Source organism: Synchiropus splendidus, chromosome 3 (assembly GCF_027744825.2).
Source record: "Synchiropus splendidus isolate RoL2022-P1 chromosome 3, RoL_Sspl_1.0, whole genome shotgun sequence".
NCBI classification, from domain to species: domain Eukaryota; kingdom Metazoa; phylum Chordata; class Actinopteri; order Syngnathiformes; family Callionymidae; genus Synchiropus; species Synchiropus splendidus.
Window position 1 is genome coordinate 5,926,725 of NC_071336.1, and position 12,567 is coordinate 5,939,291.

Genomic DNA, 12,567 nt, shown 5'->3' on the forward strand with positions numbered 1-12,567 from the left:
AAACATGGCCATAATTCTGCTGTTGTAGCTAGTTTAACATTTAATTCACAAGTCAGACAAAAGGCTTCTTCATGTAAGTTCAAATTCCACTCTACTGTGTTCATTCTAAATATCGAAGATGATTTTCTTGCATCATCACTTTGAATCCTGGGTGAAAGAGCCAAAGCAAAAACTGTTTGAGTTTAAAGCTCTGTCTTGTGTGTTTGCAGTGATCTAAGTCCAACTGTGTGGGGAGACTTACACCTCCTATATCTTCGCTTTGGTCCAGCTTCTTTTCTGGCTGACAGGCGTGTCTGAGATGGAGTCGGATCCTCAGAGTGGGATGAGCCTCTGATAAGAAACGTCTGCAACACGCTGGAGCGATATCTGGAGCAGGCTTGGATGTTGATCGCCTCTTTATTTCAGGCAAACGGCACTTAAGTTGATTAAAACAACAGCAGCAACTCCACAGTCCGTTCGCTGGCATCCTGATCAGTTCACTCCTTCATCATCGTCCACATGAAGGTCAAGTGGAGGTCAATAGACCTGCTCTGACAAAGACTGAGAAAGTCCATTGTTGTGTTGGGAAACCTAACTTGAAACATCTGCTGAAGTCAGAAGTTGCTATCTTCATCCATCACTGCTGCAATGAAGACGGCGACTCAGAGCAGCAGTCAACAAAATGGGCACTCTCTGTGTCCCGTCTTTCCATGAGTCACCACCAGGCTCACGCCTGCTTGTGTGCGATCTCTCTGCCATTGTGAGATAACACCTGCATATTCAGAGTCGATGACTCATACTCAGGTGACTCTGACCATCATTTGCTTTCACGGCTGATCCAGTTGTCGCAGTGTGCTTCTCTTAGTGACTCACAGTGGACGATCGGTTCAGATGCTGCTAACTTCATGTTCGGAGGTGCAGGGGGTGGATGGTAGCTGATACCGTATTCTTTCCAAGTCTGATGGTGTGTGTCCATGAGAGAGATGATTCATGCCTCATAAATAAGAGCAATAGAATGTGCGAACAGTTGCTTCCGCCTTCTTTCACCAAACCTGTGAAAGAGAACTCATATTTGCAGCTACTGCTTGAGTGTGACGCTGTTCACAACACAGCTTACAAACATGTGACCAAGCTCAACTGCAGAGAGAAGGAGCACTGAGAGGTTCCTTCTGTGAACAGTCACATCAGGACTGTGTGTGTGTTCCTCTGCTGCAGTGATAGCACAAAGTAACTGCCAAGTTTGATGGGCAGCGTTCAGTTGAACACACAGGCTGTCCTTGCCGTCTCTTGTTGCACTTCAGCCACCAGGCCCACAATACTTCAAAAGTGGAAGGAAGAAGATATGGCATGGAGCACGTTGAGTCCGACCAAGAGTTATGAGAGTGTGTGATTTGAGTTGTCAAAGTATAGAAGACGTGTGATGTGATGGAAGTGCCTCAGGGACGTGGCGCTTGCCTGGTGTGCCGGCAGATCTGAACAGAAAAATGAACCTGCTTTTTTGAAACCGCATGTCACAGAGATGATGTCCTCTCCATGTGCTTAGTTCATTTGTTTGTGTGTGTGCATCTCGTGTAGCTATACTCGTGGGGACCAGTTTGCACGTACGTTTTGGCCGGTCTCCTCAAGTCCAAGCCTCAATTTGACGATTAAAAATTAGGTCATTATAATTGAGTTTAAGAGAATTGTCATTGCGCTCAAAGGCATGCAATCTTCTCATTTAACAAAACATGGGTGACACCTCATAAAACACTTGGTATAATTTCACTAACCGACCGGTGTTGGTAACATCGGCCATCGAAGCTTGTGTTCCCTGGGTTACGTGTTGAACGACCACACAGTGCTGGAGAAATCCTCCAGGTAATAGTTCATATTATGCCGTGCAAACACTGCAATAGAAATGTCACAGAGGAAGCAGGAGATGCTGAAGAAACTCAACATAGAGCTGAATAAATGTTCCGCATAAAATTCACAGAGCTTCATTACATGTCGTGACTTTACTCCTTTAGAAACTGAGCACGATGGATGAATGTGCCGCTCATGTTTGGGGTGGATAAATGGCTGAAGATCGAAGCCTCTCGCCTGAATAATCCTCCTCTGGTTCTGGAAGCACAACAGCCATCTGTGAAAGATGTGCTGATGACGCGATGGGGTCAGGTCAGCACTGCTGACGCTGCACTGGTTTGACTGGATTTTTGGACTAATCTTATTGATTTGTCCCCAGTTTAGACCTATGATCCAAACCAGTGCCTCGTATTTCCAGTGGCTCCAGGCCAGCTAACGTATTTGAAAGGGACACGGACAGCAAGAAGAGAGTGCAGGAGGCCAGAGTACTTCCTCCTCTGTAACCAATCCAGAGCCGGCTAAATGTCAGCGCTCTGAAAGGCCAGGTTCTCTAATGAAGATTGCTGTTGACTTCCTGAAATGTCAGCTAGTGAACGTTCTCATTGCTACATGTTATCTGGATTGTTTGTGATTGAAAAACTACTACAGCATCGCTTTGATTCCCCACAGCTGCTACCTACAACGGTTCATGTGTGGAAATGTTTCAGTGAGAAGCTGCCAAGTCACTGCTTGTTTGTCATAGTTTTGGGAGATGTTCTATGAAAAGGTGGTTCGACTTTCAACCGCAGCAACAGGTTGGTGTCTGCTCCATTAGCGCACCAGCCAGCACTGCAGTCGTCCCCCAGGAATAGACTGATGTTGATCCTCTTCCTCCACAAGTGCTGGAGCCCTCTTCGGGACGAGTGACAGACAGCAGCGAGTGCTAAATCATGTGTCTGGGAGAAGATTACTCACACTGTTGAGTCTGAGTATCAGCAGCCTTCTCTTGTTTTCAGGCTTTCGACTGCTGCATAATCTGCATTAGATGACCTCTCCATCTCACAGGTTCAACACTTGTGAACCTGTGAGAAGTAATTCTAAAAACAAGATGCTCTGCTAATGAGGGATGCAGAGATCTTCCTACGAAGGGAAAATATATGTGTATGTGTGGATTTGTCAGAAGGCGAGTACATCCGATGAGTCCCATTGATGTACATTATGTCAATGGTAACCTCTAACCCGACACACTAACTTCTTCGTCATTTTATGTCGGACATCAGACAGATGTGGTGAGATCTCAAGCTCAGCAATGTCGCTATTCTTCCTCCATGTTCACAAAATGAATAGACTCCACCACATATTGTTCTACATATTCAGTCCAGGAAAAGTGCAGGCAATGCATTGACTACATTGTTACTGCACAGTCATCGAGTATGTCCTTCTTCACTGTACTCTGCTGGGATATGTTGAACCATGCTGGGCGTGATGCCATCAACAAGTGACAGCCTAAACACATACTGTTGTTGCCTGGCTACATGCATGCTTTTCAACATTTAACTAGTATACAGGCCAGTTTGTACGCCGCATACCCCATTAAAAATGCAAACAAACAAGTCTACTAAGTCTAAAGATGTAGGGATGACTGTTGAACGTCAGGATCAGTCCGATCATTCCGAACTGTCTTTTTATAGTGCACTTTGTGGTCTCCATCTGACTTCCATCTGTCTTCTGTGACACAATCGCACCAACCGTCGCAGACCTGTGGCCCACGACGTTTGATCACGTGATAATTCTTCAGGTGAGTGTACGTGCAATTTGGTGCTTGTTTCAAATGTATGTGGGAGACGCTTGTGTGGTTGCCGCATACAGTAGCAAGACAAAGCACAGGAGAGCATCAGAACAGCTACAAAAACAATGTTCAATAAAGTGACGGACTAACCACGATGGAATAATGGACAGCTTGCAACAGTGATCTGGACTTCAAAGTGTGGAGCTGATGATGTGAACACGGAGCACATTATCAACACAATCGCTGTGGCAGCATTCCCACAGCGAGTGGTTCAGAGTTTGAGGGGCCAAGATGTTCCTCCTTGTGCCGCATGCTGGAGCCTCGAACCATCACCCTTTGCTTCCAATCATGGATCTTTGAGTTGTGGCAGCAACTCGGCTCTGTCACATTCACTTTACTTGGCAGGTGATGGAATATTGACTCAGAGCCTTCTGAAGAACAGACCTCTCCTCGTCACACTATGCCATGTCTGTTGTTTTCTTTGTCTTGAGACCTTGAATTGGATGCTGGACTCAAGATCTACTGTTGCACGGACTGCTGTACAGTCAATAGTGACACAGAAGGATGTCAGGCACACAATGCATCACACTGCAGCCCTCCTGGACCAACAAAGAACTCAATTCCTCAGCTCACTGGACAGATTCTTGTGAACATCTTATCACACAGTCAGCGAGCACACAGTCGTAGGCATGCGTGTCAGACTTGTTTCACACGGATGCCTCAGGAGAGGCGCGGTGTTGTACAGCCCTCTGGCCGAGTGAGACGCTCAGAGCAACTCAACCTTGTTCACATTCGCTTGTGTAGAAACAGTCCTGCTGAGAGTCGGAGCAGCTGATGAACGGGAGCAGCTCCAACAGTCAACAACAGAGACATGGCAGTGATTCGATCTGATGTTTGAGGTCATGAAGGGATACCAAAGGGACAAAACAAGACGTATAACAAGCACAATGAGGAGCCAGTCACAGTATGGAATCTCTGTCTGTGAGAAAGTGAATATGGCTGAGAAGTGCCATTGACAGAAGTCATTCTGAGCAGGAGAATGAGCCATGCACAGATGGAAGAAAAGCTCATATTCAAATGGTGCATGAGCTGTGTCTTTCAATGAAGAGAGACATGAACGGGTTTTGTTCAAGAATAAAATGTGAACCAATTCCATATGATCAGGAGCTTTCTGAGGAGTCAAATGGTGATGTCACTTTCGATCTGTCTGTTTATGAGACCATGGCCTGATGCACCTTTGTCTTTGAACATCAACATAACCAAGAATGTTTTTGGGAAGAGATCACTGTTGTGCATCAAATACAGGTCCCTTCAAATGAATGAAAGAAGTAGTAGATCAGGTTTCAAGAAGCGAGTTCATAAAACCCAGACTCACCGGATTGGAACTTGGCTTGTCCAACTTTCACAGAAATGGCTGCAACCTATGTACAATCAGTTTACCTGACTCCAGTGTAGAAGCTCCAGGACACCAGTCCACTGTGCCTCGCTCTTGTTGCTCGTTGTTCCAGTCCTGGTGCTTGAGCTTTCGTATGTTCCTGATCTCATCTCGCTCATTCCAAATCTCGTCCACATTTTCTGGCTCACTGTGTCTAATGTTCATGACAGGCTGAAGAGCAGAGGTTAATAGCTGAGCAATAGTTGAGCTGTGGTTTACTGTTAGGAGAAGGAGAGGCATTCAAGACGTGGTTGGATCTGATACTCGCTCATGCGCCAGTTGTCAAAGGACGTTTGAACGTATAACGTGTTAGAGAGGACCGAAACATTCACTATTTATTAGCTATAGCTTATCACTGTTTTCTGGTTAATGCCATTTTAGTCCATTCACACTCTGTATGTATCATTTATAATGGACAACGTAGTTATTTGGGTTAAACTTACTGGAATTTTAGATTTTGTAGTTGATAACATTTATCAATGCAACACCACAATCACAAGACCTTGTATTATTTCAATTTGCTTTCAAGAACAGTCAATTGAAAACCTTTAAATCTTGAAATTCTTTGTCTATTATTGAGCTGTTAAACTTGTTTTGTCCCAGTTTGACTGCTGTTTTTGTGTGGTTTGTGCTTGAAAACGTAGAAATTTGGTTTTGTTTGTAGCTTCTTCTGTGCTGAATCACTTGTCGCGGAAAATAGTAGACAGACCACATTCACCGACTCGCTATCACCGAATAGACCATCAGCGTTGACCCTCAAATCTGCTATACATACTGTACATCTTCACTTAGTTCTGTTCAGGCTTGTGGGGAGTGCTGGAGCCTATCCCAGCAGTCACTGGGCGAGAGGCGGGAATACATCCTGGACAGGTCACCAGTCCATCGCAGGGTACACACGCATACACACACTCACACACACACACACACACACACACACACTTTGGGTTTATTTTAGGGTGTCCGTTTTACCTAGAGAGCATATCTTTGGGCAGAGGGAGGAAACCAGACTCCACTCAGAAAAGTCCAAAGCTGAACCCTGAACCTTCTTGTTGAGAGGCAGCAGGGCTAGCCATCGCTCCACTGTGCTGCACCTCTGTGCCCCACATTCAGACTGGAGCATTTAGCTGTCAGTCAATCTTGGACAAGCTGGAGTCAAATATGCTGTTTAAGAGAAAGACTCTGAAGCATTAGCTGCGTGTGAAACTCTTCGTCTTTGTGGACAGCACCGGAATGTAACATCCTTCTTTCTGAATCTACAGAGTAAATCCTCTTGACTCGCCGTTTCTGAAATTCATGTAATTTCACAACATGCGCTCGCCAGATAAATGTCACGGTAGGACATCTGGCAGTGACCACGGTCCAGGGTTAAACCACTCTTCGCAGTAGGTGAACGGTAATTTCAAAGTAATGCAAATGCATTTAGGAATAAATTGAATAACATTCGATTTTTTGCCAGACTGTGTGGCTAGGTAACGGCTTACCAGTTTGTTCACAAATGATTGAGGACACAGTCTGGGAGAAGAGTCTACTCTCTACACTTCCTGCAATATACACTTGTCTTCACAGTGCTGCAGTAGTGTGTTTCAGATGAAAGCAAATGTGTCTCTCTCAGGTAGGTTTAACCGCCCTCATGACAAAGCAAAGGCTCAGGTAAACATGGCTCGCCAGTACCAGTCTGGTCGTGCAATCCTGTGTTTTTGCAGTTAAATGTATTATAGGAACGTATATTAACCATATTATTTCTCATGAAGAAATGGAAACCAGGCAGCTGCAAGCTTGTGTTGTGATTTCGTAAGAGAACAGAATCACTGCAGATTCAGAGGTGACTGGGTTTAGCACGTGAGGTCCTCTTTGACTCTTCAGGTCCTGCTCAGTGGGTTATGTGCACAGTGAAGGCGGATCCTGCAGCATTGGGCAGAGATCTATTCACCAGCGATGAGCTCCTGCTTTTAAGAGGACTTGACTCCTCACAGAATAGACTTGATGAGGGGGGTGAATGGCTTGTGACTGCACAACCAATGAGAGAGCAGCTGCACAGCGACACTAACAAAGAGGTTCAGAATTTCATGACAGAAGACACGACAAGCATTCAAGTCCGTCGGGGACTAGAACATGAGCTGATGTGCTGGATGACTTCTGAATGATTCTTCACATGGAGTGAGGATGAAATGAACAGATGGCTTGACTCTGGATAATGGGGATAGAGAACATGGTTTTTGGGGCGATTAGCTCCACGAGTTGAGTCGTGTTTGGTAAGCATGCTTGTCATGCTGCTTGTTGTAAAGGATTTGTGGGGCGACGTTGTGAAAGGAAGGGGTTCTGGTTATGGCTGGATTCGGAGTGATCAGGAGCAGGAGTAGTCATCAGGATTGTTTTCTTTATTTTGCAACAACACATGCAACCTTTTCAGTGGCTGTATCCGGCCTCAGTAACATCAGTGACAAATTAGAATAAGCAACATACAAATATTATGTACAGTGAACCCTCGCTATAACACGGTTCACCTTTCGCAGCTTTGCTGTTTCACAGATTTTTTTAGTGCAGTTATTTTATTCTTTTTTTTTAACAGTGCATTGTGTTCTGCATCCTGATTGGCTAAGGGACTAACCAACGTGAACAGTCTCCGCGCCTCGTCTCTGTACAGCTTGCCAAATTTACGTTTGCAAATTTACTCCATGATACAACCCGAAACGTTCTGCACCAGCAAAGGCACCTGAGGACGCACCAAAAAGAAGAGAAAGATGATAAATATCACAGAAAAAGTAAAACTTCTCTACACGCTGAAGGAAGGCAGAAGCTATGCTGCTGTCGGGCGCCATTACGGAATAAATCTTCGGTACGGTCCATAAAGAAGGAGGAAAATAACATAAGGAGGAAGGCAGCAATAAGTTTTAACAAAGATGCAAAAAGGTCAGAGTTTGTCCGCTAGTAGTTCAGTATTGTATAGTAACTGTAGAAAAAAAAAAAAAGCTGACTACTTCACGGATTTCGCCTATCACGGGTTCTTTTTGGAACGTAACCCCCGTGATAAATGAGGTTTCACTGTACAAGATTCCACTTCTAGTTTTTTTTTTTAATAAAATGATCCAATATGATACTGATCTACTCAATCTTTAGTAGTATAATAATTTGTTACATTATAATATTATTATAATAATTTGTTTGTTATGTTGACACTCTTGAATCCCTCACTTCAAAATGAGGTAGTAGATGTCATGATGTCATCCATTCTTTGGCTTGCTACTTTCTGTTGTTTTTGCAGTTGACCTCTGAGGTGACCTGTTTCATATTTAGGTATGTTCTCTTCTGAATGGATCTGATTTCCGATGTTCCTGCATCTGGTCTGATGGTTGAAGGTCACAAAACTTCAACCCTTGTGAAGTGCGTTCCCTTGTAGAACTTTATCCCGCTGACACATGTATGTAATGCACAATCACATATTGGAAGTATGGGAGTGGTTTATATGGCATTATAAGGCACCTTAGAATGAGAATGAAATCACTCTGTCACTTGTGAGCTGTGATTCATAAATACGCACCGCGCTGCTAATGTGACTCTGCATGAATAATGACCTGGGCTGCAACATCATTTTCATTCTTTCCCGTCGCTTTGCTTTCTGTGCTAATAAACTTGATGAACAAGGCATTGGTCTTCACTGTGCAGTCAGGCAACATGGAGATCAGAGTGTGCATTATGACACAATATGCTCACTGGCTCCAATAATCTTGAGCCAGCATGGATATTATTTGATAGGTGTCATCACCAATCTCCTCCTGCTCGCTTCAAGCAAGCTCACAAAATATTTCTGAGCAGCTTTGGACATGTCACACATCATTAATCATCCCTTATTGAAATATCATGTTCCCAAATGTCACAAACGTCAACCCATGCAGAGCCAACCGACTCAGATCTGTTCTTTCACCTGTGAGATTTCACGCTAAGATAAGAGAAATAGTGATAACAATGGCCACAAAGATAGATAGATAGACAGACAGACAGACAGATAGATAGATGGACGGACGGACGGACGGACAGACAGACAGACAGACAGACAGACACAGACAGACAGACAGATAGATAGATAGATTGATTGATTGATGGACAGATAGATAGATAGATAGTGAGATAGATAGTGAGATAGATAGACGGACAGCGGACGGCGGACGGACAGACAGACAGACAGACAGACAGACAGACAGATAGATAGATAGATAGATAGATAGATAGATAGATAGATAGAGCGATAGATAGATGGACGGACGGACGGACGGCGGACAGACAGACAGACAGACAGATAGATAGATAGATAGATAGATAGATAGATAGATAGATAGATAGATAGATAGATAGATAGATAGATAGATAGATAGATCGATAGCTAGATAGATAGATAGATAGATAGATAGATAGATAGATAGATAGATAGATAGATAGATAGATAGATAGATAATTCAATATTGTGATTCTAAAGCCAAAAGTGATTTGCCTGACTTGTTATAGTTATCCATCGTCCAGATGTGTTTTGTGTGTATCGGTCACCATCACCAAGGCTGTGATGGAGCGTGGTGGAGGGGAGGGGGTGTTGGGACCCCGGTGCTGAGGGAGCGGAGTGGGCATCACTCCACTCCTGACTGGAGCCAGGCTGAGAATGTTGTTCTGTCCTGTGGCTGCGCGGGAAATGAGGACTTTTTTACTTGTGCGCACGTCCTCAGGTGTGTGCGGTTTGCCTCATCTTTAAGAAGTGACACCGGGGAACTCGGAGGCGCGTCTCTCCTCGTCCAAGATCAGGATGGATCCGAATAACGCCAGTGGGGACGATGCGTTCACGGTCATCCACCTGAACGCGTCCAGGGCTCGGGACGGCGGCTATTCTCTCGCAGCAACCGCGGGCATCGCTGCGCTGGTCACTTTCCTCATTCTCTTCACGATCATCGGGAACATCCTGGTGGTCATCGCGGTACTGACCAGCCGGGCGCTGAAAGCCCCTCAGAACCTGTTCCTTGTGTCTCTGGCCACCGCGGACATCCTGGTCGCTACCTTGGTGATGCCCTTCTCCCTCGCAAACGAACTTATGGGATACTGGTATTTCGGGAAAGTTTGGTGCGCTATTTATCTGGCGCTGGATGTTCTCTTCTGCACTTCATCAATCGTGCATCTGTGCGCCATCAGCCTGGACCGGTACTGGTCCGTCACACAGGCAGTGGAATACAACCTGAAGCGGACTCCGAAACGCGTCAAGTGCATCATTCTGGTCGTCTGGCTGATCTCCGCATCCATCTCGTCCCCTCCGCTGGTCTCCCTTGACAGCAGCAGTGATCAGAGCGCTCAGCCTCAGTGTGAGCTCAACGATGACACCTGGTACATCCTCTGCTCCAGTGTTGCCTCCTTCTTCGCCCCCTGCTTGATCATGATCTTGGTTTATGTTAGGATCTACCAGGTGGCTAAGACTCGGACCAGAGCCATGTCAGTCAAAGAGGCCAGGTCAGATGGTGTGACTCAGACTGAGAATGGGTTGAGCAAAGACACATCACCGTACCATGGTGGGAGGGAGAACGGCCACTGTCAGTGTCCACCCTCCGTGACTGTTGGCCACACAGAGGACCTGGAAGAAAGCTCCTCTTCTGAGGCCAGAGGTCACAAACCAAATACCAAAGAGACAACAAAGCAGCTCGGCTCCCTTTCAAAACACTCCGCCCGACTCTCCAGGGTGAGTAATAAATCCATGGACCTCTTCACTTCACGGAGGAAGCGTCGCCGGAGCTCGCTGGCCAAGAAGAAGGTCACCCAGGCCCGGGAGAAGAGGTTCACCTTTGTTCTAGCCGTGGTCATGGGCGTCTTTGTGGTCTGCTGGTTTCCCTTCTTCTTCAGCTACAGCCTGTACAGCATATGTCGGGACTCCTGTAAGATCCCCGAACCACTTTTCAAGTTCTTCTTCTGGATTGGCTACTGCAACAGTTCCCTCAACCCGGCCATCTACACCATCTTCAACAGAGACTTCCGAAGGGCTTTCCAGAAGATTCTCTGCAAGCCATGGAGGCAGTCGTTCTAGTCTTCACCGATGTGAAGTCATCAGTGATGAACTATGATCTTGTGTCTTATTCCTCCACCGGACAACACGTTTGTTACCCTCTTCTTATGGATCTATCGTGTTTGAATATGTTCAGAAAATGTTCTTACGTTCTTGTTTGTGCTTATCATCCCTGACCTCCTCCACTTTTATCTCCTCTCTGATGACAATGCAAATATTGTCTCTGAGTGTGGGATCTCACTCAGAGACAATATTTGCCTCATCCAGCCATTTTCCACAGCTAAGCTGAAGTCAGGTCGCGGGGGCTGCAACGAAACAAAGAGGCTCAGACCTCCCTCTCCCCAAAACCCACTCCAGCTCTTCAGGAGGGATATACAGGTGCTCTCAGTCCATTTCATAGATTATTTTGGATCAGACCGTCTTTCTTCTTCTGCAGTGGGTCTGCCCCGCGGCCTCCTCTCCGGTGTTCACGCAGCATCCTCATCTAGTTTCTATCAATAACACAAATTCAAATATGTGGTGTGAAACAAGCACGGTGCTCCTGACCCACGCCTCATTATTGCTCCCTAGTGGCTGACTCTTGTACTGTTTATGCTGCCAGCGTACATCTTGCACATTTGAAGTCTATGTCAAGGAATGAGTCACGATTTGTTTCCTTCAAAGTACCCAAATCCTTGATTCAAGTACATATAAAAGTGGAATAAACTATAATAGACACCTAGTCTAAGCTATTTGATATGCAAAAATGTACTCTTTTCCTCATCCATGCTAACAAGACTGGCCTTAGTCTTGGCATGCGTGGAGTTTACTATTCAAATCTAACACTTGTCATTTACATACAGTATTAGCCCCATTCAGAACCAAGCTGTGATGAGTTGTTTTCTGATGCACAGGGCTGTTTTCATGGATTTTAAATCTGCAAGATGGCACAAGTGCCGTGATCCAACTGGGCTGCCTTTCAGTGTCTTTCACTCAGACGATAGTGACCACTGCACTCCAGGAGCACTGCACAAGAACAGCAGTTTTGCTAGTGAGTCAGGACCACACAACATCACTGAGGACCTGATAGTGTGGGCGGAACTAAGATCATTTCAAGTGGTCTTCACTTAGTTTTTGAATGACGACTGCTGTCTGGTGCCCACTCTCCCTCCCTTCATGGAGAGGACTGGAGGAAACAGATGAACCGTTTACAACCAGACATTGGTGGGTCCAACAGGAACACATACTCACTCACTCTTGACAAAAGGTGGCATTACTGATGATACTAAGTTTGAGACAGATGGTCTGTTTGGTTCCAAGCTTGTCTTGAATTTAAGTGAATTTTCACATCATGCTGAAACTGAGTTGAAATAATTCTCAGTTGGACTGGTATTTGTTTTTTTCATCCTGATAACTCTCTTCTCTTCTGACCAGACCTAATAAATCTCCAGACTCTCCACAGTCTCGGTAATGACTAATGTAATTATTAAGTTTCCTGATCCCAGATTTCTCAGGTTTGATTGTCGTCCAGTGAAT

General features: G+C 45.3%; 1 protein-coding gene across 1 annotated transcript; it reads left to right on the forward strand.

Annotated features, from left to right (window-relative positions):
* Positions 1-9,671: 9,671 nt before the first annotated feature.
* LOC128755885 (alpha-2 adrenergic receptor-like) lies at positions 9,672-12,567 on the forward strand. The gene has a single exon (XM_053859975.1). It carries the CDS (start codon positions 9,814-9,816, stop codon positions 11,071-11,073), a length of 1,260 nt encoding a protein of 419 aa, XP_053715950.1. The 5' UTR covers positions 9,672-9,813; the 3' UTR covers positions 11,074-12,567.